The 25790-nt window shown below is 42.4% G+C and overlaps 1 protein-coding gene across 1 annotated transcript in view; it reads right to left on the bottom strand.

Moving 5' to 3' along the window:
• Positions 1 to 23439, bottom strand: part of NSUN5 (NOP2/Sun RNA methyltransferase 5) — a 32445-nt gene extending 9006 nt beyond the window's left edge. Inside the window, exons 1-4 of the mRNA XM_082432374.1 lie at positions 23090 to 23439; positions 22856 to 22978; positions 22166 to 22340; positions 21961 to 22069 (exon numbers count right to left, since the gene is read on the bottom strand). Of these exons, the coding sequence (XP_082288500.1) occupies positions 21961 to 22069; positions 22166 to 22340; positions 22856 to 22978; positions 23090 to 23311 (629 nt within the window). The 5' untranslated portion in view covers positions 23312 to 23439. The remainder of the gene's footprint in view (positions 1 to 21960; positions 22070 to 22165; positions 22341 to 22855; positions 22979 to 23089) is intronic.
• Positions 23440 to 25790: the final 2351 nt, after the last annotated feature.

The raw sequence follows: 25790 nt of genomic DNA, 5'->3' as shown, positions 1-25790 counted from the left end.
TTGGACTTAATCGATATCTACAGGACGTTTCATCCCAGAACAGCAGAATACACATTCTTTTCAAGTGCACATGGAATAGTCTCCAGATAAATCACATGCTAGGCCACAAAACAAGTCTCACCAAATTTAAGAGACTATATCAAACATTTTTTCCAACTACAACAGTATGAAACTAGAAATCAATCACAGGAAGAAAAATGGAAAAAACACAAACACATGGAAACTAAACAATACACTACAAAAAAGCCCCAATGGGTCAATGAAGAACTCAAAAAGGAAATCAGAAAATACCTTAAGACAAACAAAAATAAAAACGCAACTTTCCAAAACCTATGGGATGCAGCAAAAGCAGTTCTAAGAGAGCAGTTTATAGCAATACAGGCCTACCTCAAGAAACAAGAAAACTTTCAAATGATCAACCTAACCTATCATCTAAAAGAATCAGAAAAAGAAGAACAAAGCCCAATGTAAGCAGAAAGAAGAAAATAATAAAGAGAAGAAATAAAATAGAGACCAAAAAACAAACAAAAACAAGTAGAAAAGATCAATGAAACCAAAACCTGATTTTTTTTTGAAAGGATAAAATTGATAAGCCTTTAACCAGGCTCATCAAGAAAAAAAGAGAGAGGACCCAAATAAAAGAAATGAAAAAGGAAACATTACAACCAATATCATAGAGATTAAAAAAATTTAAGATCCCATTTGTTCATTTTTAATTTTCATTACTCTAGGAGGTGGGTCAAAAAGATGTTGCTGTGATTTATGTCACAGAGTGTTCTGCCTGTTTGCCTCTAAGAGTTTTATAGTATCTGGCCTTACATTTAGGTCTTTAATCCATTTTGAGTTTATTTTTGTGTATGGTGTTAGGGAGTGTTCCAATCTCATTCTTTTACATGCAGCTGTCCAGTTTTCCCAGCACCACTTATTGAAGAGGCTATCTTTGCTCTATTGTATATTCTGGCCTCCTCTGTCGTAGATTAGGTGACCACAGGTGTGTGTGTTTATCTCTGGGCTATCCTTTTCCATTGATCTATATTTCTGTTTTTGTGCCAGTACCATACTGTCTTGATTACTGTAGCTTTGTAGTATAGTCTGAAGTCAGGGAGGCTGGTTCCTCCAGCTCCATTTTTGTTTCTCAAGATTGCTTTGGCTATTCGAGGTCTCAAAGGAAACCATAAATAAGACGAGAAGACAACCCTCAGAATGGGAGAAAATATTTGCAAGTGAAGCAACTGACAAAGGACTGCTCTCTAAAATATACAAGCAGCTCATACAACTCAATATCAAAAAAACAAACAACCCAATCAAAAAATGGGCAGAAGACCTAAATAGACATTTCTCTAAAGAAGACATACAGATGGCCAACAAACACATGAAAAGACGCTCAACATCACTATTAGAGAAATGCAAATCAAAACTACGAGGTACCACCTCACACTGGTCAGAATGGCCATCATCAAAAAACCTACAAACAATAAATGCTGGAGAGGGTGTTGAGAAAAGGGAACCCTCATGCACTGTTGGTGGGAATGTAAATTGATTCAGCCACAATGGAAAACAGTATGGAGTTTCCTTAAAAAACTAAAAACAGAACTATCATATGACCCAATAATCCCACTACTGGGCATATACCCACAGAAAACCGTAATTCAAAAAAACATATGCACCCCAATGTTCATTTCAGCACTATTTACAACAGCCAGGACATGGACGCAACCTAAATGTCCATCAACAGAGGAAAGGATAAAGAAGATGTGGTACATATATACAATGGAATATTACTCAGCCATAAAGAGGAATGAAATTGGGTCATTTGTAGAGACGTGGATGGACCTAGAGAATGTCATACAGAGTGAAGTCAGAAAGAGAAAACCAAATATCTTATAATAACGCATATATGTGGGATCTAGAAAATGGTATAGGTGCTTGCAAAGCAGAAATAGAGACACAGACGTTGAGAACAAATGTATGGATAGCAAGGGGGAAAGGGGTGGGGTGGGAGGAAGTGGGAGACTGGGATTGACACATATACATTATTGATACTATGTATAAAACAGACAACTGGTGAGAACATACTGTATAGCACAAGGAACTCTACCTAATGCACTGTGGTAACCTAAATGGGAAGGAAGTCCAAAGGGAGGGGATATCTGTATGTGTATGGCTGATTTCATTCTGTTGTGCAGTGGAGGCTAACACACATTGTAAAGCAACTATAATCCAATAAAAACTAATTTAAAAAAATCAATCTGAAAAAACAACATAAGAGAATACTATGAACAAACAGTTACATGCCAACAAAAGACAACCTAGAAGAAATGGATAAACTTCTAAAAACATACAATCCTACAAGACTGAATCAGGAAGAAACAGACAATCTGAAGAGACCAATCACTAGTAGTAAAATTGAATCAGTAATCAAAAAACTCCCAGCAAACGAAAGTCCAGGACCAGATGGTTTCACAGGGGAATTCTACTAAATATATAAGGAAGAGCTAATACCTATCCTTCTCAAACTATTACGAAAAACTGAAGACAGAACACTCCCATATTCATTCTACAAGGTCACCATTACCCTGCTACCAAAACCAGACAAAGAAACACTCCAAAAAAAAGAGAAAATTACAGGCCAATATCTCTGATTAATATGGATGCAAAAATCCTCAACAAAATATTCGCAAGCTGAATTCAACAATATATAAAAAGGATCATACACCATAATCAAGTGGTATTTATTCCAGGGATGGTTCAATATCCCCAAATCAATCAATGTGATACACCACATCAACAAAAGGAAGGATAAAAATCACAAGACCATCTCAATAAATGCAGAAAAAGCATCTGAAAAAATTCAACATCTATTCATGATGAAAACTCTCATCAAAGTTGGTATTAAAGGAACATATCTCAACATAACAAAGTCTGTATATGACAAACCCATTGAGTATATCATACTCAATGGGGAAAAGCTGAAAGCTTTTCCTCTAAAATCAGGAATAAGACAAGGATGCCCACTCTAGCCACTTCTATTTAACACAGTACTGGAAGTCCTATCCAAAGCAATCAGAGAAGAAAAAGAAATAAAAATGCATCCAAATTGGAAGGGAAGTAAAACTATCACTATTTACAGATGACAAGATAAAGAAAACCCTAAAGTTGCCACAAAAAAACTATTCATTAGAACTAAATAATGAATCCAGTAAAGTTGCAGGGTATAAGATTATCATTATACACTTTTCTGTGCACTAATAATGAACTATTAGAAAGAGAAAGCAAGAAAACAATCCTGTTCAAAAGTGCATCAAAAAGAATTAAATACCTAGGAATAAACTTAACCACAGAGGTAAAAGACCTATACTGTGAAAACTATGACACTGATGAAGGAAACTGAGATGATACAAAGAAATGGAAAGATACCCATACTAAGGGATTGGAAGAATTAAAATTGTTAAAATGTCCAGACTATCCAAAACAATCTCCAGATTTAATGCAATCCCTATCAAAATACCCATGACATTTTTCACAGAACTAGAACAAATAATCTTAAAATTTATATGGAACCACAAAAGACCCTGAATAGCCAAAGCAATCTTGAGAAAAAAGAACAAAGCTGGAGATCTGAAGCTCCCAGACTTCAGACTCTACTACAAAGCTACACTAATCAAAACAGTAAGGTACTGGCCAAAAAACAGACACATAGATCAATGAAACAGAACAGAGAGCCCAGAAATAAACCCACAAACTTATGGTCAATTAATCTATGACAACAGAGGCAAGAATATACAAAAGGGAAATGACAAAGTCTCTTCAATAGGTGGTGCTAGGAAAACCAGACAGCTATATGTAAAAGAATGAAATTAGAACATTTTCTCACACCATATACAAAAATAAACTCAAATCAATTAAAGACCTACATGTAAGACGAGAAACCAAAAAACTCCTAGAAGAAAACATAGGCAGAACACTCTTTGACATAAATTGTAGGGGAATTTGCTGGCGGTCCAGTGGTTAGGACTCTGTCCTTCCACTGCAGGGGGCACGGGTTCAATCCCTGGTCAGGGAACGAACAAAGATTCTACAAGCTGCGTAGCACAGCCAAAAAAAAAAAAAAAAAAAAAAAAAAAAACTAGCAATTTTTTTTTTTTGATCTGTCTCCTACGGCAAAGGAAACAAAATAAAAAATAAATAAACAGGACTAGTTAAACTTAAAAGCTTTGGCACAGCAAAGGAAACCACTGACAAAATGAAAAAACAACCTACTGAATGACAGAAAATATTCACAAATGATATGACTGATAGGGATTAATATCCAAAAACATATAAACAGCTAAGACAACTCAACATCAAAAATACAAACAACCCGATTAAAAAAACGGGGAGAAAGCATGAATAGACATTTTTCCAAAGAAGACATACAGATGGCCAACAGGCATATGAAAAGATGCTCAACATTGCTAATCAGAGACATGCAAATCAAAACCACAATGAGATATCACCTCACACCCATCAGCCGTCAGAAAGGCCATCATCAAAAAGAACACAAATAACAAATGTTGGCAAGGATGTGGAGAAAAGGGAACTCTAGTACACTGCTGGTGGGAATGTAAATTGGTGCAGCCACTATGGAAAAACAGTATGAAGGTCACTCAAAAAACTAAAAATATAACTACCATATGATCCAGCAATTCTACTCCTGGGTATATATGTGAAGAAAATGAAGTAACACTAATTTGAAAAGATATGTGCACTCCAATGTTCATAGCAGCATTATTTACAATAGCCAAGATACTGAAGCAACCTCAGTGTCCATCGATAGATGAATGGATAAAGAAAATGTGGCATACATACACAATGGACTATTACTCTGCCATAAAGAATGAAATTCTGCCATTTGCAACAACGTGGACAAACTTGGAGGGTATTATGCTTAGTGAAATAGAGAAAGACAAATTCTGTATGTTATCACTTACATGTGGAATGTGAAAATAAATTAACAAATACAACAAAACAGAAACAGATTCACAGATATAGAGAACACCACAGTGGTTACCAGTGGGGAGGGGGAAGGAGGGAGGGGCAAGATAGAGGTAGGGGATTAAGAGGTACGGTACAGATAATGTAGCCAATATTTTATAATAACTTTAAATGGAGTATAATCTATAAAAATATTGAATCACTATGTTGTGTATCTGAAACTAATATAATATTGTAAATTGACTACACTTCAACTTAGGAAAAAAAAACCAGTACGGTATTGGCATGAATACAGACACAGATCAACGAATCAGAATAGAGAACCCAGAAATTAACCCACAAATATATGGTCAAGTATACAGTTAAGGAGCCAAGAATATACAATGAGGAAAGGACAGTCTCCTCAATAGATGGCATTGAGAAAACTGGACAGCTGCAAATAAAAGAATGAAACTGGACCACTATCTTACACCGCACACAATAAACTAACTCAAAATGGGTTAAAGACTTGAATGTATGCAGCATATTACTCAGCTATAAAAAAGAATGAAATCTTGCCATCTGTTGACAACATGGATGGACCTAGGGGTTATTATACTAAGTGAAATAAGTCAGACAGAGAAAGAAAAATACTATATGATTTCACTTATATGTGGAATGTGGAAAAAAAACCAAATGAATAAACATAACAAAACAGAAACAGAGTTACAGATACCGAGAACAGGTGATTGCCAGAGGGGAGGAGGGTGGCAGGGAGGAGAGAAATAGGTGAGGGAGATTAAGAGGTACAAGCTTCCAGTTACAAAAAAAATGAGTCGGTCTTCCCTGGTGGCACAGTGGTTAAGAATCCGCCTGCCAATGCAGGGGACACGGGTTCGAGCCCTGGTCCGGGAAGATCCCACACGCCGCGGTGCAACTAAGCCTGTGTGCCACAACTACTGAGCCTGCACTTTAGAGCCCACGAGCCACAACTACTGAGCCCACATGCCACAACTACTGAAGCCCGCGTGCCTAGAGCCCATGCTCCACAACAAGAGAAACCACTGCAACAAGAAGCCCGTGCACCGCAATGAAGAGTAGCCCCTGCTTGCTGCAACTAGAGAAAGCCCGCGTGCAGCAATGAAGACCCAATGCAGCCAAAAATAAATAAATTAAATAAATAAATTTTTTTAAAAAATGAGTCATGGGTATGAAATGTACAGTATGGGAAATATAGTCAATAACTATGTAATATCTTTGTATGGTGATGGATGGTAACTAGACTTATCAATTGTGGTGATCGTTTTGAAATGTATAGAAATATCAAATCACTATGCTGTGTAACATGAATTACACGTGTTTTTGAATTACTTCAAAAACAAACAAACCAACTCATAGAAAATGAGATCAGATTTGCGGTTACCAGAGATGAGGGGGAACTGGATGAAGGTAGTCAAAAGGTACAAACTTCCAGTTATACAATAAATAAAGTATTAGGAACGTAACATACACCATGATAAATATAATTAATACTGATATATGTTATATATGAAAGTTGTTAAGAGAATAAATCCTAAGAGTTCTCATCGCAAGGAAAAATATATTTCTTTTCCATCTCTTTCATTCTGTATCTATGTGAGATGATAGATGTTCACTAAACTTGCTGTGGTCACCATTTCATGATGTATATAAGTGAAATCATTATGCTGTACACCTCAGACTTCTACTGTGCTGTATGTCAATCACATCTCAATAAAACTGAAAGGAAAATAAAAGACTTGTATGTAAAACCTGAAACCATAAAATGCCTAGAAGAAAACAGGTGTAAGCTCCTTTACATCATTCTTGGCAATGATTTCTTGGATTTGACACCAAAAGCAAAGGCAACAAAAGCAAACAAAACAAACAAACACAAAAACCAAGTGACACTACCTCAAAGCTTCTGCACAGCAAAGGAAACCATCAACAAAATGAAAAGGCAATCTATGGAATGGGGGAAAATATTTGCAAATCATATATCTGATAAGGGCTTAATATCCAAAATACACAGCAAACTCATACAACTCAATAGTTTATAAAAAAAACACCCAATTAAAAAATGGGCAGAGCCTCTAAAGAGACATTTTTCCTAAGAAGACATACAGATGGCCAACAGGTACACTATATGGTTAGCATAAGTGACACCATCATAAGTCAGGACAGTCTCTCCTGTCCTGCTGACTCTACTCAGGACTGTACTGTGCAGTAAATCTTCTCTGCCGTCAAGGGCTTTGTAGTTAATAGATAGTGTTTAATAATCATTAGGACCAGGTGGCCTCTATGCTCTGTTAGTCCCCAAACAATGATGAAAACCTTCGCTGGTGTATTCCCAGCACCCGTGAGACTCGTTACCGATTTATAAATCTTGACTTAGGAATGCACGCCCTGTTTCCAAGGACCTACCCGCATACCCTAGGTTAACTATAAAATTGTCCCACTGGCCCCTCTGCTGTGCAGAGTGCAGCAACGAATGCGTCCAGATTGTTGGCTGACCAATCCCACCCTGTAAGTTACCCTATAATAAACTGATCCATTGATTATCCAGACCTGCCGGCCTCATTTTTTGGCCTCAAGATGCCTTCTCAGTTCAGTGGGCACTTTTCATTCCCTCCATCCTCCAACAATTGGCAAGCCAGTCAGGAAACTGAAAACGACACAGGAATGGATAAAGGGGCAGTAAAGCCCATTGATGGTAGGGGAAATCCCAGTCTGGCCAGCCACTTCCACGTGCAGTGATCTGGCTAGGCTTAGGGAACACTTGCAGCCAGTGTGTGAGCACAGGGATGCCCCCAAAACACCAGAGGGCTTATTAGATGTATCAGCTGAAGCGGTGGGAAAGCAAAAAGTGGAAAAACAAAGTAAGCTATTGCATTGCATGACCTTTGTTATGCGCTCTAAGGATTGGCACAGAAAAAGAATTACAGCTCAGCAGGGAACTAAAGAAGACTAAAGAGGCACTGGCATTAGAAAGGGATGTCCAGATGGCATGTTCCACCACTTCAGACATATGTTAAAGAAAATACAACAGGAAGAACATGTTGAAGTGATAACACGTAAGATGCCTAAAATGCAGGGCCACAGGCTGCTCCATTCCAACGTGAGGACCTTTTCACAGGAGAACTGGGACTCCAAGAGGTGGGATCCTTGGGATAACTACATGTCAGAAGATGTGGACATAACTCTAGAGGAGGAAGACCTGCAGGCACAACCTCTGATCCAAACTACAACACAGGCCACTAGGGAGCCAGGAGATAACCGAGAGGAGATCCCTAGAAGCCAAGACACAACTGTGCGAGGATATTTCTCCACTGAGTTAGAATTCACTGGCAGGTTTAAACAAAAGAGTAGGAAAGGAATTGCAGCCTGGGTGCTCTGCTCATGGGATACTGGGAGAAATGGTATTATGTTAAATGAGTCAGAAATGTCAAATATGGTCTTGGTCACAGCACAGCCCACCCTCCAGCAACATCTGTATGCGGCTGGGTTGGGAGAAACCCAAGGGTGGCTATAGCCACCTTGATTGACTAGATACGTGCAGGTATACACAAGGCTGGGCCAAATGAGGGAGGTGTGCCGTCCCCACCCTGAAGATGGGCATCTACGCAAGAGTTACAAGAAATAGCGAGGGGAATTGGGAACAAAGCATGCTATCTATGCTCCTAATTTCCGAGAACTTGATGAGGAGTTATTTACAACAGGCATAAAGGATGGTATCCTGCAGTCTACTCTAGGAGCATGGTACGGGACCTTAGTTTCAGTGTTGGCCCCAATGGTGAATCGACTCATTCAGACGGGGCGGCCATGATAGCTGATTTAAGCAAAACTGAAAAGATCTGGCATAAGGGAAACAGAAGGGGAGATAAAGGCAAAGAGAAAAAAACCAAAAAGTGAGGAAACTAAACAAAGGGGCCCAACTAGAATTTCCCACAATTATGGCAAGGCCTGGTATTAGTGGAACCCCTAAGGAGAATATAGATAACCTAATCCGATCCTTTTAACCTCATGGAAAGCATTACTCTTCTGACAGCAAAAGAAAAAGAGGAACAGGCTTAAGCCTATGCTCCACAGGGGCAGGAAGATAAAGAACAGGGGTGCATACCCCCCACTCCTAGGGGTTAGGGGTGAAGTCAAGGTTGCTCCTTGGTGCGGGCCACAGGGGGCAACTGGAGGTCCCATATTGAACTATTTATTAGTCCCACACCAATAAACAGACTGTCCTGGCTTTAACAGACACTGTGCCAAGTGCACCCTGATTTATGGGAATCCACCCAAGTTCCAAGGGGAAATAACGAGTCACTGATGGACATGGAGGCCAGAGGTGAGGATGAAACAAGTGAGCCTGTGTCTACAAACTGGAAGACCCCCCACCCCCCGGACCCTGCTCGTCCCTTTCTGGTTTATATTTTCCCCGCACCCGAGTATATTTTGGGTGTGGATGCCCTGCAGGACCTGGACCTCATAACCACCATGAGCGAGTTCCACTTACGGATCCGAGCAGTCAAGCCTGCAATGGCGGATCACGGTGAACGGGACCCTGTAAAGTTGCCTATCCCGTGGAGAGTGGTGGCAATAAAACAATACCACCTACCTGGGGGACAGGAAAAAATAACAGCTACCGTCAAGGAATTAGGGAAGGTGGAGGTTAAAAGACCGGCACAAAGCCCGCTAAATAGCCCCACGTGGCTGGTGGAAAAACCAAACCTGGCGCATGATAGTAGATTACAACCTGGCGCATGATAGTAGATTACAGAGAATTAAACAAGGCAACACCCCCCTATCTATGCAGCAGTTCCAAACAGCCCAACTCCTGGATCCAATTCCTCTTCCCTTTAGACAGATCACTGTGTCTTAGGTTTGTCTGATACCTTTTTCAGCACACCCTTAGATAAGGAGTCCCAGGACCAGTTTGCCTTCACGTGGGATGGGAGACAACAGACTTTTACTGTCTTACCCCAAGGTTGTCTGCATAGTCCTGCTGTATGTCATGGGATGGTGGCCTGGGATTTGGAGAACTGGGCTTTCCCTTCCTCTTTAGTTCTCTATCGTTACATCGATGACATGTCAAGCTGTGATGTCTTGCGCTTTCTTCCCCAAGCCACTACGCCTCCTCAGGAACATTTAAAAGCACAGGGATGGGAGGCAGACGCCAACAAGGTGCAAAGACGGAGACAGTCAGTAAAGCTCTTAGGAGTTACCTGGTCTGGCAAGACTAAAGTGACGCCTGAGGCTGTTTTGATAAACACAGGTGTATCCCACGCCCTGACACGTACAAGAACTACAGGTCGTTATAGGTCTGCTAGGGTACTGGCACCCTTCTATTCCCCACCTTGCCCAGATATTAAAACCACTATATGCTTTAATGAAAAAGAGAACAATCTGGGACTGGAATACCCCACAAGAGGCTTCTGCAAAGGCCAAGCTGATTGTCCAAGGACTGAGGGTGTTAATGCCAGATGCAAGTTGCGAATTGGATTTAAGTATATATCCAGATGGGTTTGGGTGGAGGCTCTGGCAGCAACAAAATGGGAAATAAGTCCCACTAGGAGTTTGGTCTCAATAACGGAAAGGGGCAGAGAACCGGTATGGTCCTAAAGAAAAACAACTGTCAGCAGTTTATCTAGCCTTACGATAAACCAAGGGTCTGACCACCGACCTACCGGCTGACATACGGAATTCCTGCCTGTGTGCGACTGAGCACCTTACAAAGTGCAAGGCTACCTTCAGCAGAAAAGCACCCTCTCCCGGGAGGTGCATGCCTGATTAGGGCCAGTGACCTACAGCGACCCACCAAAGACCCCCGCAACATCACCTGCTGCACCCCCTCTACCACAGGTACAAGGAGATACCGGGATGCCCCCTGCTAATACATGATACACGATGTCAGCTGTAGGGCCGAGCCACTCGGTGGTCCTCCACAGCTGTTTGTTTGGCTCCGGATGTCATCTGGTTCAAGACACTGAACAAAGTAGTCAGTGGGCAGAACCCAGAGCCGCGTGGCTGGTGATTACCCACAAACCCATGCCCCTCAAGCTTGCCACTTGGCATAAAAATAATCGGAAAATATTAAATAAACCTCTGTGGGGGGCTGAATTGAGGGCTGATATTTGGACTGCCTGCGCGCAACCAGGTGCCAGCGTGACCTTATGGCACTCGTCAACTTGGCCTGGTCATCACGAAGCAGCTGCATTAGCAAGAGCTTTGTTGCTGGAAGAATTACAGACCCCCTCTGACATGGCGGACTGGCTCCATCGAAAGTCGGGACACAGAGGCCCCAAAACTTGGGAAATAGTAAAAAAGCGGCATTTGCCTCTCCAATACACGGACCTCCGAGTCACAGATAAGGATGGCCCTCAGTGTCCTTTGAAGTGCCACCCTCTTCGACACACCCCAGGGTACACTGGACTCTCTGACCGTCCAGTTACCAGACGACAAGTGGACTACACAGGGCCTTTGCCAGTGTCAGAAGGACATAAATATACTCCAACCTGTGCTGACACAGCCACTGGATTGATGCAAACCTTTACCAGTAAGAAAACGTACTAGGCTGCAACAATCAAAGGCCTGTCAAAATTGGAAATTATGTATGGAACACCAGCCCAAACTGACATGAACAAGGAATCATTTCACTGGATGTGAAATACAAGAGTGGGCAGAAACCCCGAGAAATACTTTGAATTTTCCATCTACCATACAATCCCACCGCGGCTGGCCTTATAGAGCATGTCAACAACATGTCAGAAGCCACGTTAAAAGCCCCATCTCCTGACTGCACGTGAAGGGGTTGGTCCCTCCCCACCCCCTCCACGTTGAGGTCTGAAACTATCAGACGATTAAATGCTGCCCCCAGGATGACAACCTGCAGATGAATGGCTACCTGACCAGAAGCCAAGAGCCTGAGAGTGCAGGCTCAGCAGGGAGGCCTTAAGCCTAACCTGGAGGAAGGTCTCCTTTCGCCACTGCCACAGGACCTCTGACCTAGTGTTACTGTAATTCATTAGCATTTAAATTGGCCTCCCCCTCCCAGGTGGCCTGGTATCCTAATCCCTTGGGGCATGGGACTTGCCTGGGTATTGCCTTCCTTCAATCAGGCCTTTTATATGGGAATGGGCCCCACACAGACCCAAATCTCCTCTCCAAAGCATTAGCACAATGAGCTGAAGTGGGTTTGCTCATGTGGGTTCCTGCTGAGGCCCCAGGTACTGAAGACATTAAAGGACAAAATGTGTCATACCACCTGCCAGGAAAAAGGCCAAAACCAGGGGTGGTTTTGGCCAATGGTGATCAAACAGCTACAGTGCTACTCACAAATGAGGATCTGCCTACCTTTCACCCCTGAAACATCTGTCTTATCACTCATAGTGTTTGCCTCATAGACTCCCTGGATCCGGTTACCGGAAATGTCCTCCTCTCCTGGGCCTCAACATATGCGAAGGTCCACAATCGCTCTGAGTGCTGGGTCTGCGGCCTGTCTCCAATGCAGAGGAGATGCTGTGGACAGTTCATCTGTCCCACAGAACGGAACAATGGCTTGGTGACCAAAATCCCCTTGGTGATCTGGTTCCTATACATGAAAGTTCTTTTTGATTATAGTGACTCTAAACAATATGTTTTTTCCCTGGTGCAAAACCGGTCAAGTAATCCCTGGATTCCCACAGCTTATATTGTGATGGCTTAGTGTGGCTGGGGGCTGCACACGGAGTCTTGATGTCCAGAGCCCCCACCTGCATAGGAAGGACCAACCACACCCAAACAAATCACAGACGTATGGGGGGCTTCCCTTTTAAGTCTGCTGAGGAACTCACAACATATCATATGATGAATGGACAGGAACGGAAGCAGCTTCCTACAGAACAGGCGACTTCACGGCTCCCAAACAAGGGATCTGGAAATGTGGAGCTTATTTGTGGCCTTACTTGCCCTATGAGTGAACGGGCCAATGCGCCTTCCCTTCTGGGCCATACATACACCTCTTTACCAGGAGTTTCCTATAACCTTCCTGCTATTAAGTCCAGGTGGTGGGCTCATCATAGTATGTCATGGTGGGAATGGCGGACAAACGAGAAAACCAGTGTAAGTGCTAAACTAGAAACCCAGGTGTTAGCAATTTACCCCATCAGCTTTGAATGACTCCCATCTCTCCATGAAACCAGGAAACCACTCAAACGAGAAAGGTGGTGCTACAAAACCATATGGCCTTAGATATGCTGACAGCCTCACAGGGAAGGACATGTACCTTAACTGGGCAGGAATGCTGCATTTACACCTTCACGTGAATCCAACATAACTGATTAACACTCCCATATGAAAACAGTCATTAATCGAATGGATGAAATCCCCTTTGCTGATGCTTTACCCACTGGCTTACTTCTCTCCCAGGTAAATGGAGAACCATAGTTCTTAGTATACTTTTGTTTATTAGGAACCCTTTGTTCTTGCTACTTCTTATACTGTTGCTTTGGGCTAGGGATACAAAAGCCACCTCTCGTCAAGATGTCAGGGGTGGAGTATATGGCGGTTAACATAACTGCCACAATCTTGGGCCCTTACAGTTTCTCCTGTCATTCGGCTGATCCTACCCAGAACTGTACTGTGCAGTAAATCACTTCTATGTCATCAAGGCCTTTGCAGTCAATAATGTTAATAATCATTAGGACCAGGTGGCCTCCGTGCTCTGTGAGTCCCCAATGATGAAAACCTTCACTGACATATTCCCAGTGCCCACAGGACTAGTTACCCGTTCATGAATCTTGACGTAAGAACGCACGTCCTGCCTCCAAGCACCTACCCCCATACCCTAAGTTAACTATAAAATTGTCCCAATGGCCCCTCGGTGGTGCACAGTACAGGAATGAATGCTCCCGGACCGCTGTCTGCCTGATCCAGATCCCATCCTGTGAGTAAGTTACCCTATAATAAACGGATCCATTGATTATCTGGAGCTGCCTGCCTCGGTTTCAGTCTCAAGATGCCTTCTCAGTTCGGTGGGCGCTTTTTGTTCCCTCTGTCCTCCAACATATGTGAAAAGATATTCTACATCACTAATCATCAGGGAAATGCAAATCAAAACCAAAATATCGGGGAGGAACTAAGGTGGTGGAGTAGAAGGACGTGCTCTCACTCCCTCTTGTGAGAACACCAGAATCACAACTAGCTGCTGGACAACCATCGACTGGAAGACACTGGAACTCACCAGAAAAGATACCCCACATCCAAAGACAAAGGAGAAGCCACAATGAGACGGTAGGAGGGGCACAATCACAGTAAAATCAAATCCCATAACTGCTGGGTGGGTGACTCACAGACTGGAGAACACTTATACCACAGAAGTCCACCCACTGGAGTGAAGGTTCTGAGCCCCACGTCAGGCATTCCAACCTGGGGGTCTGGCAACGGGAGGAGGAATTCCTAGAGAGTCAGACTTTGAAGCCTAGTGGGATTTGATTGCAGGACTTCAACAGGACTGGGGGAAAGAAGAGACTCCACACTTGGAGGGCACAAAGTAGTGTGTGCATCGGGACCCAGGGGAAGGAGCAGTGACCCCATAGGAGACTGAACCAGACCTACCTGCTAGTGTTGGAGGGTCTCCTGCAGAGGCCGCGGGTGGCTGTGGCTCACCTGGGGACAAGGACACTGGCAGCAGAAGTTCTGGGAAGTAATCCTTGGCGTGAGCCCTCCCAGAGTCTGTCATTAGCACCACCAAAGAGCCCAGGTAGACTCCAGTATTGGGCTGCCTCAGGCCAAACAACCAACAGGGAAGGAACCCAGCCCCACCAATCAGCAGTCAAGTGGATTAAAGTTTTACTAAGCTCTGCCCACCAGAGCAACAGTCAGCTCTATGCACCACCAGTCCCTCCCATCAGGAAACTTACACAAGCCTCTTAGATAGCCTCATCCAACAGAGGGCAGACAGCAGAAGCAAAAAGAAATACAATCCTGCAGCCTGTGGAACAAAAACCACATTCACAGAAAGATAGACAAGATGAAAAGGCAGAGGGCTACATACCAGATGAAGGAACAAGATAAAACCCCAGAAAAACAACTAAATGAAGTGGAGATAGGCAACCTTCCAGAAAAAGAATTCAGAATAATGATAGTAAAGATGATCCAGGACCTCAGAAAAAGAATGGAGGCAAAGATCGAGAAGATGCAAGAAATGTTTAACAAAGACCTAGAGGGCTTCCCTGGTGGCGCAGTGGTTGAGAATCTGCCTGCCAATGCAGGGGACACGGGTTCAAGCCCTGGTCTGGGAAGATCCCACATGCCGCAGAGCAACTAGGCCCGTGAGCCACAACTACTGAGCCTGTGCGTCTGGAGCCTGTGCTCTGCAACAAGAGAGGCCGCGATAGTGAGAGGCCCGTGCACTGCGATGAAGAGTGGCCCCCGCTTGCCACAACTAGAGAAAGCCCTCGCACAGAAACGAATACCCAACACAGCCAAAAATAAAAATAAATAAATTAAAAAAAAAACAAAAAACAAAGACCTAGAATAATTACAGAACAAACAAACAGGGATGAACAATACAATAACTGAAACGAAAACTACACTAGAAGGAATCAACAGCAGAATAACTGAGGCAGAAGAATGGATGAGTGACCTGGAAGACAGAATGGTGGAATTCACTGCTGCAGAACAGAATAAAGAAAAAAGAATGAAAAGAAATGAAGACAGCCTAAGAGACCTCTGGGACAACATTAAACGCAACAACATTCGCATTATAGGGGTCCCAGAAGGAGAAGAGAGAGAGAAAGGACCAGAGAAAATATTTGAAGAGATTATAGTCGAAAACTTCCCTAACATGGGAAAGGAAATAGCCACCCAAGTCCAGGAAGCACAGCGACTCCCATACAGGCTAAACCCGAGGAGAAACATGCCGAGACATATAATAATCAAACTGGCAAAAATTAAAGACAAAGAAAAATTATTGAAAGCAGCAAGGGAAAAATGACAAATAACATTCAAGGGAACTCCCATAAGGTTAACAGCTGATTTCTCAGCAGAAACTCTACAAGTCAGAAGGGAGTGGCATGATATACTTAAAGTGATGAAAGGGAAGAACCTACAACCAAGATTACTCTACCCGGCAGGGATCTCATTCAGATTCGACAATGGAGAAATCAAAAGCTTTACAGACAAGCAAAAGCTAAGAGAATTCAGCACCACCAAACCAGCTCTACAACAAATGCTAAAGGAACTTCTCTAAGTGGGAAACACAAGAGAAGAAAGGGACCTACAAAAACAAACCCAAAACAATTAAGAAAATGGTCATAGGAACATACATATCGATAATTACCTTAAACGTGAATGGATTAAATGCTCCAACCAAAAGACACAGGCTTGATGAATGGATACAAAAACAAGACCCATATATATGCTATCTACAAGAGACCCACTTCAGACCTAGGGACACATACAGACTGAAAGTGAGGGGATTGAAAAAGATATTCCATGCAAATGGAAATCAAAAGAAAGCTGGAGTAGCAATACTCATATCAGATAAAATAGACTTTAAAATAAAGAATGTTACAAGAGACAAGGAAGGACACTACATAATGATCAAGAGATCAATCCAAGAAGAAGAGATAACAATTATAAATATATATGCACCCAACATAGAAGCACCTCAATACATAAGGCAACTGCTAACAGCTATAAAAGAGGAAGTCGACAGTAACACAATAATAGTGGGGGACTTTAACACCTCACTTACACCAATGGACAGATCATCCAAAATGAAAATAAATAAGGAAACAGAAGCTTTAAATGATACAACAGACCAGATAGATTTAATTGATATTTATAGGACATCCCATCCAAAAACAGCAGATTACAATTTCTTCTCAAGTGCACATGGAACATTCTCCAGGATAGATCACCTCTTGGGTCACAGATCAAGCCACAGTAAATTTAAGAAAACTGAAATCATATCAAGCATCTTTTCTGACCACAATGCTATGAGCTTAGAAATGAATTACAGGGCTTCCCTGGTGGCACAGTGGTTGAGAGTCTGCCTGCCAACGCAGGTGACACGGGTTCGAGCCCTGGTCAGGGAAGATCCCACATGCCACAGAGCAGCTGGGCCCGTGAGCCACAATTACTGAGCCTGCGCGTCTGGAGCCTGTGCTCCACAAGAGAGGTCGCGACAGTGAGAGGCCCGCGCACCGCGATGAGGAGCGGCCCCCACTTGCCACAACTAGAGAAAGCCCTCGCACAGAAACGAAGACCCAACACAGCCATAAATTAAATAAATAAATAAATAAAATGACATCGTTTTAAAAAAAGAGAGAGAAATGAATTACAGGGAAAAAAACGTAAAAAACACAAACACATGGAAGCTAAACAATACAACACTAAATAACCAAGAGATCACTGAAGAAACCAAAGAGGAAATCAAAAAATACCTAGAAACAAATGACAATGAAAACACAACAATCCAAAACCTATGGGATGCAGCAAAACCAGTTCTAAGAGGGAAGTTTATAGCTATACAAGCTTACCTCACGAAACAAGAAAAATCTCAAATAAACAACCTAACCTTACACCTAAGGAACTAGAGAAAGAAGAACAAAGAAAACCCAAAGTTAGCAGAAGGAAAGAAATCATAAAGATCAGATCAGAAATAAATGAAATAGAAACAAAGAAAATAATAGCAAAGATCAATAAAACTAAAAGCTGGTTCTTTGAGAAGATGAACAAAATTGATAAGCCATTAGCCAGACTCATCAAGAAAAAGAGGGAGAGGACTCAAATCAATAAAATTAGAAATGAAAAAGGAGAAGTTACAACAGACACCGCAGAAATACAAAGCATCCTAAGAGACTACTATAAGCAACTCTATGCCAATAAAATGGACAACCTGGAAGAAATGGACAAATTCTTAGAAAGATATAACCTTCCAAGACTGAACCAGGAAGAAATAGAAAATATGAACAGACCAATCACAAGTAATGAAATTGAAACTGTGGTTAAAAATCTTCCAACAAACAAAAGTCCAGGACCAGATGGCTTCACAGGTGAATTCTATCAAACATTTAGAGAAGAGCTAACACCCATCCTTCTCAAACTCTTCCAAAAAATTGCGGAGGAAGGAACACTCCCAAACTCATTCTATGAGGCCACCATCACCCTGATACCAAAACCAGACAAAGATACTACAAAAAAAGAAAATTACAGACCAATATCACTGATGAATATAGATGCAAAAATCCTCAACAAAATACTAGCAAACAGAATCCAACAACACATTAAAAGGATCATACACCATGATCAAGTGGGATTTATCCCAGGGATGCAAGGATTCTTCAATATACGCAAATCAATCAATGTGATACACCATATTAACAAACTGAAGCATAAAAACCATATGATCATCTCAATAAATGCAGAAAAAGCTTTTGACAAAATTCAACACCCATTTATGATAAAAACTCTCCAGAAAGTGGGCATAGAGGGAACCTACCTCAACATAATAAAGGCCATATATGACAAACCCACAGCAAACATCATTCTCAATGGTGAAAAAGTGAAAGCATTTCCTCTAAGATCAGGAACAAGACAAGGATGTCCACTCTTGCCACTATTATTCAACATAGTTTTGGAAGTCCTAGCCACGGCAGTCAAAGAAGAAAAAGAAATAAAAGGAATACAAATTGGAAAAGAAGAAGTAAAACTGTCACTGTTTGCAGATGACATGATACTATACATAGAGAATCCTAAAAATGCCACCAGAAAACTACTAGAGCTAATCAATGAATTTGGGAAAGTTGCAGGATACAAAATTAATGCACAGAAATCTCCTGCATTCCTATACACTAATGGTGAAAAGTCTGAAAGAGAAATTAAGGAAACACTTCCATTTACCACTGCAACAAAAAGAATAAAATACCTAGGAATAAACCTACCTAGGGAGACAAAAGACCTGTATGCAGAAAACTATAAGACACTGATGAAAGAAATTAAAGATGATACCAACAGATGGAGAGATATACCATGTTCTTGGACTGGAAGAATCAATATTGTAAAAATGACTATACTACCCAAAGCAATCTACAGATTCAATGCAATCCCTATCAAATTACCAATGGCATTTTTTACGGAACTAGAACAAAAAGTCTTAAAATTTGTATGGAGACACAAAAGACCCCGAACAGCCAAAGCAGTCTTGAGGGAAAAAAACGGAGCTGGAGGAATCAGACTCCCTGACTTCAGACTATACTACAAAGCTACAGTAATCAAGACAATATGGTACTGGCACAAAAACAGAAACATAGATCAATGGAACAAGATAGAAAGCCCAGAGATAAACCCACGCACCTATGGTCAACTAATCTATGACAAAGGAGGCAAGGATATACGATGGAGAAAAGACAGCCTCTTCAATAAGTGGTGCTGGGAAAACTGGACAGCTACATGTAAAAGAATGAAATTAGAACACGCCCTAACACCATACACAAAAATAAACTCAAAATGGAATCAAGACCTAAATGTAAGACCAGACACTATAAAACTCTTAGAGGAAAACATAGGAAGAACACTCTTTGACATAAATCACAGCAAGATCTTTTTTGATCCACCTCCTAGAGTAATGGAAATAAAAACAAAAATAAACAAATGGGACCTAATGAAACTTCAAAGCTTTTGCACAGCAAAGGAAACCATAAACAAGATGAACAGACAACCCTCAGAATGGGAGAAAATATTTGCAAATGAATCAACGGACAAAAGATTAATCTCCAAAATATATAAACAGCTCATGCAGCTCAATATTAAAGAAACAAACAACCCAATCCAAAACTGGGCAGAAGACCTAAATAGACATTTCTCCAAAGAAGACATACAGATGGCCAAGAAGCACATGAAAAGCTGCTCAACATCACTAATTATTAGAGAAATGCAAATCAAAACTACAATGAGGTATCATCTCACACCAGTTAGAATGGGCATCATCAGAAAATCTACAAACAACAAATGCTGGAGAGGGTGTGGAGAAAAGGGAACTCTCTTGCATTACTGTTGGGAATGTAAATTGATACAGCCACTATGGAGAACAGTATGGAGGTTCCTTAAAAAACTAAAAGTAGAATTACCATATGATCCAGCAATTCCACTACTGGGCATATACACAGAGAAAACCATAATTCAAAAAGACACATGCACCCCAATGTTCATTGCAGCACTATTTACAATAGCCAGGTCATGGAAGCAACCTAAATGCCCATCGACAGACGAATGGATAAAGAAGGTGTAGTACATGTATACAATGGAGTATTACTCAGCCATAAAAAGGAACGAAATTGGGTCATTTGTAGAGATGTGGATGGATCTAGAGACTGTCATACAGAGTAAAGTAAGTCAGAAAAAGAAAAACAAATATCGTATATTAACACATATATGTGGAACCTAGAAAAATGGTACAGATGAACCAGTTTGCAGGGCAGAAATTGAGACACAGATGTAGAGAACAAACGTATGGACATCAAGGGGGGAAAGTGGCGTGGGGGAGGGGGGTGGTGGTGTGATGAATTGGGAGATTGGGATTGACATATATACACTAGTATGTATAAAACAGATAACTAATAAGAACCTGCTGTATAAAAACAACAACAACCAAAAAAAAAAAAAAAAACCCAAAATATCACTTCACACCTGTTAGAATGGCTATTATCAAAAAGATAAGAAATAACAAGTGTTGGCAAAGATGTAGAGAAAAGGGAACACTTGTGCACTGTTGGTTAGAACATAAATTCGTGCAGCCACTATGGAAAACAGTATGGAGGCGCCTTAAAAATTAAAAATAGAACTACCATACAATCCATCAATTCTACTTCTGGGTGTTTATCCAAAGAACACAAAAACACTCAAAGAGATACATGCATCCCCATGTTCATTGCAGCATTATTTACAACAGTCAAGTCATGGAAATAACATAAGTGTCCATCAATGGAAGAAGTGGATAAAGAAATTGATACATATACACAACAGAATATTATTTAGCCATTGAAAAGAATAAAATCTTGCCATTTGCGACAACATGGATGGACCCTGACGGCGTTATGCTAAATGAAATAAGTCACACACAGAGAGACATACATTATATGATTTCACTTTTATGTGGAATCTAAAACAAAAACAAAAAACCAAGCTCATAAATACAGAGAACAGACTTGTGGTCACCAGAGACAGGGGGTGGGGTACAGGTGAGCGAAATGGGTGAAGGTTGTCACAGGGTACAAATTTCCAGTTATAAAATACGTCCCAGGAATGTAATGTGCAGCATGGTGACTACGGTTAATAATATTTAAAAGCTGCTAAGAGAATAAATGTTGAAAGTGCTCATCCAAAGGAAAAAACATTCACAACTATGTATGGTGACGGATGCTAACTAGGCTTGTTCTAGTGACCATTACGCAATACGTGCAAATATCAAGTCATCACATTGTACCCCTGAAACTAATAACGTGTTATATGTCAATTTTAAAAAAGGATGCTGCAAAATAATCCAATAATGCATTTAAGCACACTGTTTTGGCAGCATTTCTCTAAAATCTTAAATTTTGAATGAATAACTTAACGTTAAAAAAAAAAACAGTGCAGAGTTCAAAAGAAAGATGAATTTGGTTTGACACGTGCTGCGACTGTGGTGTCTGTGAAGCAGTAACATGAACCTGAGAGGAGAAAAATAGGACAGAAATCTAGACTGGGAGATAGAATGATCAGGTGAGAAATAGGAGTCAGAGCCAGAGAAGAAATTGAGGGATACATTTAGAAAAATGTATCAGTAAAACAGGGCTCCCAAGAGAACCACTGTTTAAAGGGTGAAGGAAGACAGGCCTTGAAAGGAAATGGAGAAACTGCTGGAAAAGTAGGAAGAAAACCTGGGCGCAGTCACAACCACCCTGACTCTCTCCCCACCGACCCCTTTCCCCAGGCTCCTTCCTAGATGAGGGCAGCCAGTCACGGTTCTAAACTCACCTGGAAGCCCGACCCTGGTAGGAGAAACCTTGTCTCTTAAAATAATCAACTGCATCCTCCGAGCAGGTCTTCAGAGTGTTCACTCGCACAAATCGAGGCACCTGGGAGGCTAGGAAACCATCAGCAGTCAGTGGGCAGGAACATGGATGGCCCTCTCCTGAGGGCCCGATGGCTATCTCCACCTCCACAACTCCTTCCAGCTCACCTGGGCCAGGTTTGGATCCCCCTTCCAACAGGTCCTCATTCTGGCTCACACCTCGGCGAACCTTGAGCCGGGCCAACTCGGCCTTCAGCCTTGCCTGGTGCCGGTCCAGCAGAGGCTTCCATCGGCCCCCGCGCCCTTTAAAGCCTCTTCCCAGCAATAACTCATATACTAGCACCTGGGGATGGGGAAAGGAAGACAGAAAACCTTGAGCATGAATATCTTGGAACGCCACAGTGTTGGAACTGGAAGAGCTAAACAGACCACCTGTCAAGACGGTAACAGGTAAAAGTGAGATACCTTATTCAAGGTCACACAAGAAATTAATGGCAGATACACGATTTGAACCTGGTGCCTTGCTTCCCAGTCCTGAACCCTTTCCCCATGGCTTCTCACCAGGAAAGCTCTGGATCCCAACCCTCCTCCCTGGTCAACATCACCGTTTTGTTTTACCTAGAGAGTCCCTACCGCCGCTACTTTGCACTTCCGTTCTTTACCTTTCACACAAGGCTCGAAGGCAAAGCATGTTCATCTCACCTCAATTCATAACCCAGCTAGGGGCTGCGCCTCCTCATTTCAGAGGAGCGACTTGACAGAGTCACACCGCGTACGGTGGCGGAGCTAGGACCGGGTTAGGAGGGGCTCACCCCGCCTGCCCCGCCCCACCGCACCCCACCCCGCCCCACCCGTCACCTTGGCCAGGTGCGGCCGCAGCTTCTTCTCGGCGCGGAGGAGGCCGGCGCTGGCGATCACGGCGTCCAGCACGGCGGAGTAGCGCTGCGTCTCGCACACCAGCGCGTACAGCTGTTTCACGTTCTGTGCGCGGCCGAGAGAACCCAGATGAGGCGGGGGCCGGGCCAGGGGGGAGGCCCCCTCCCCGCCAGGCTACCCTCCCGGGTCCGAACTCCGAACCCCGTACCCCGCTACCTGGAAGCTGCTGCCGTACACCAGCCCCTTGAGGGAGCCCTGGCGACTCTCCACGCCGGCCAGTACGGCCGCCGCCGCCGCGTACAGCGCCATACTCCGCACCCACGCGTGCGCCTTTACGGCTCTGTCGCAAAGCGCGCCCGGCTCCGCGCCGCCCATCCCGCCCGGACTTCCGGGGTCAAAGGGCACGGAGGTTCCGGATCCGGGAGCCACAGTGCCCATCCAGGTATCCCCAGGGCGTGTGCCAGTTGCCTGGCAGGGAGTGGAGGCCGACGCTGGGAGCCCGGTTTACCACTTCTTAGTAGCTCTTCTCTTTTTTCTTTCAATCTTTGCCGATTTCACAGGCAAACAATGAGATTTTATTGATGTTTTAATTTCTGGGATTGAGGTTGAATATTTTCATATATTATTGGTCATTTGTATTTCTGTTGTGACATGTAGATGTCTTTTGTTCATTCTTCTTCCATCTTTCCCTTGGTGCTCTTTATGTATTAACAATATATACCTCTTATCTTAGGTTTTGCCATTTTGTCCAATTTATTGTTGCTTTTTTTTGTTTTCTGGCCATGCCGCGCAGCCTGCGGGATCCTAGTTCCCCCAACCAGGGATGGAACCCGCGCACCCTGCAGTGGAAGCACAGAGTCTAACCACTGGACCGCCAGGGAAGTCCCTATTGTTGCTTTTTAATGTGGTTTATAGTTGTTTTGGGCAACATAGAGTTCTCATTTTTAAGATACTTACCTTTATGGTTTCTGCCTTTGGTGTCATGCTTGAAAACGGCTTCACACTGCTACAATATAGAAATCATTGGCTTCATCATTTCACACTTAAATCCATTTAGAATTAGGTTTGGCACGTGATGTGAGAAATGGCTCCTTGTTTCCCAATGGCTAGCCTTTTATGCAATCCTTGTGAGGATTCATCTATAGGAACGTTTCCCCAGCCCCACCCCTGGGAGGACAGGGATTATGTGGTATTTGGGTCTACAGCACCCATGTGGTTACCGGTTACATAATGGGTTGATTGAGAAGAAAAAAAACCAAAAAACAAAAAAACAGTACACTTGTATCTCAAGCATTCAAGTAGACAGGACTCCATGAACTAGAATATTCCAGCCTGTATATTCTCTGTATTACTAATAGCACATAAGCAAGCGTTTTGCAAGAAGGTTGACTCTAGTCTACAATAAAATCATTGAGTCACTTAAAGGTTTAATGCACTCCTGTAACTCTAGGTTGGTTCATAAGTGATCTTTTAGTGGAACTCTCCTCCTCCCCCATCAAATTACATCATCTGTTTTCTTCATAGCACCTATTCCATATGTGGTTATGATTTATTCTCTATCTCTCCATCTGGCTCCATGAGGGCAAATCCTTGTCTGTCTTGACACTCATCTACCTTTAGCTCCAAGACCAGTGTCTTTCTCACAGTATGGACTTAATAAATATCTGTTGAATGAATGAAGGAGTGAATGGATGAACAGAGCACAGATTGATGTGGTTCTGGACAACCAGCTGTACTAGAGTTGACCCATCCTAAAACAATCCCCCCTGCTTCAGGTGAGTGGGTAACAGGTACATCAATATTGATACAAGTCCACAGTTTATTCAGATTTCCTTAGTTTTTACCTGATGTCCTTTCTGTCCCTGAATCTCATCCAGGACACCACTTTACATTTAGTCATGTCTCTCAAGGCTCCTCCTGTCTGTGACAGTTTCTCAGACTTTCCTTGTCTGTGGTTACCTTGATTACCTTAAGGAGTCCTGGTCAGTATTTTGTAGAACGTTCCTCACTTGGAACTTGTCTGATGTTTTTCTAATGATGAGACTAGGGTTATGAGTTTTGGGGAGAAAGACCACAGGTAAAGGGACATTTTCATTACATCAGATCAAGGGCACATAGTACCAAAGTGGCGTCAGTGTTGATGTTAACCTTGATCACCTGGCCGAGGGAGTGTTTGTCCAGTTTCTCCACTGTAAAGCTACTCTGTAACCCTCTGTCCTCTCTGGGAAGAAGTCACGGTGTGTAGCCCACATCTAAGGAGCAGGGGGAATTATGCTCCCCCTCCTTGAGGGCGGATTCGCTATGTAAATTCCTGGGAATTCTTCTGCACAGATTTATCTCTTCTCCCCCATTTAATTAAACAATCATTTATTTATATCAGTATGGATTCAGGGGTATTTATTTTATACTGTGGACTGTAATCCAAAATACTTTGTTGCTCAAATTATTCTTGTTTTGGCCACTGGAAGTGTTTTCAGTTGGCTCCTATATCCTTTTCACAGGGCTCTACTACTGTACTTTTTTTTTTTTTTTCATGTTTGTCTGGTTTTGAGCATTTCCTTGCCTTCTGGCACTACAAGATACTAAAGGCTCATTTGGTGTATTTCCTGTTCTAGTCCCAGAATCAGCCAGTTCTCCAAGGAGCTCTCATTCCTTTTATTGTAGAATGGGATTAAGAAATCAAGATCTGAGTGCTAGCTGACCTGGGTCTTTTAAATTTTTTTTTTTATGTTTTACTTATTTTATTTGTTTATTTTTGCCTGCGTTGGGTCTTCATTGCTGTGTGCGGGCTTTCTTCTAGTTGTGGCGAGCAGGGGCTGCTCTTTGTTGCAGTGCATGGGCTTCTCATTGCAGTGGCTTCTCTTGTTGTACAGCATGGGCTCTAGGTGCGCAGGCTTCAGTAGTTGTGGCACATGGG

Source organism: Balaenoptera physalus, assembly GCF_965194825.1.
Source record: "Balaenoptera physalus genome assembly, chromosome: 16".
Lineage (NCBI taxonomy): Eukaryota > Metazoa > Chordata > Mammalia > Artiodactyla > Balaenopteridae > Balaenoptera > Balaenoptera physalus.
This window is presented reverse-complemented; position numbering and strand designations above follow the sequence as displayed.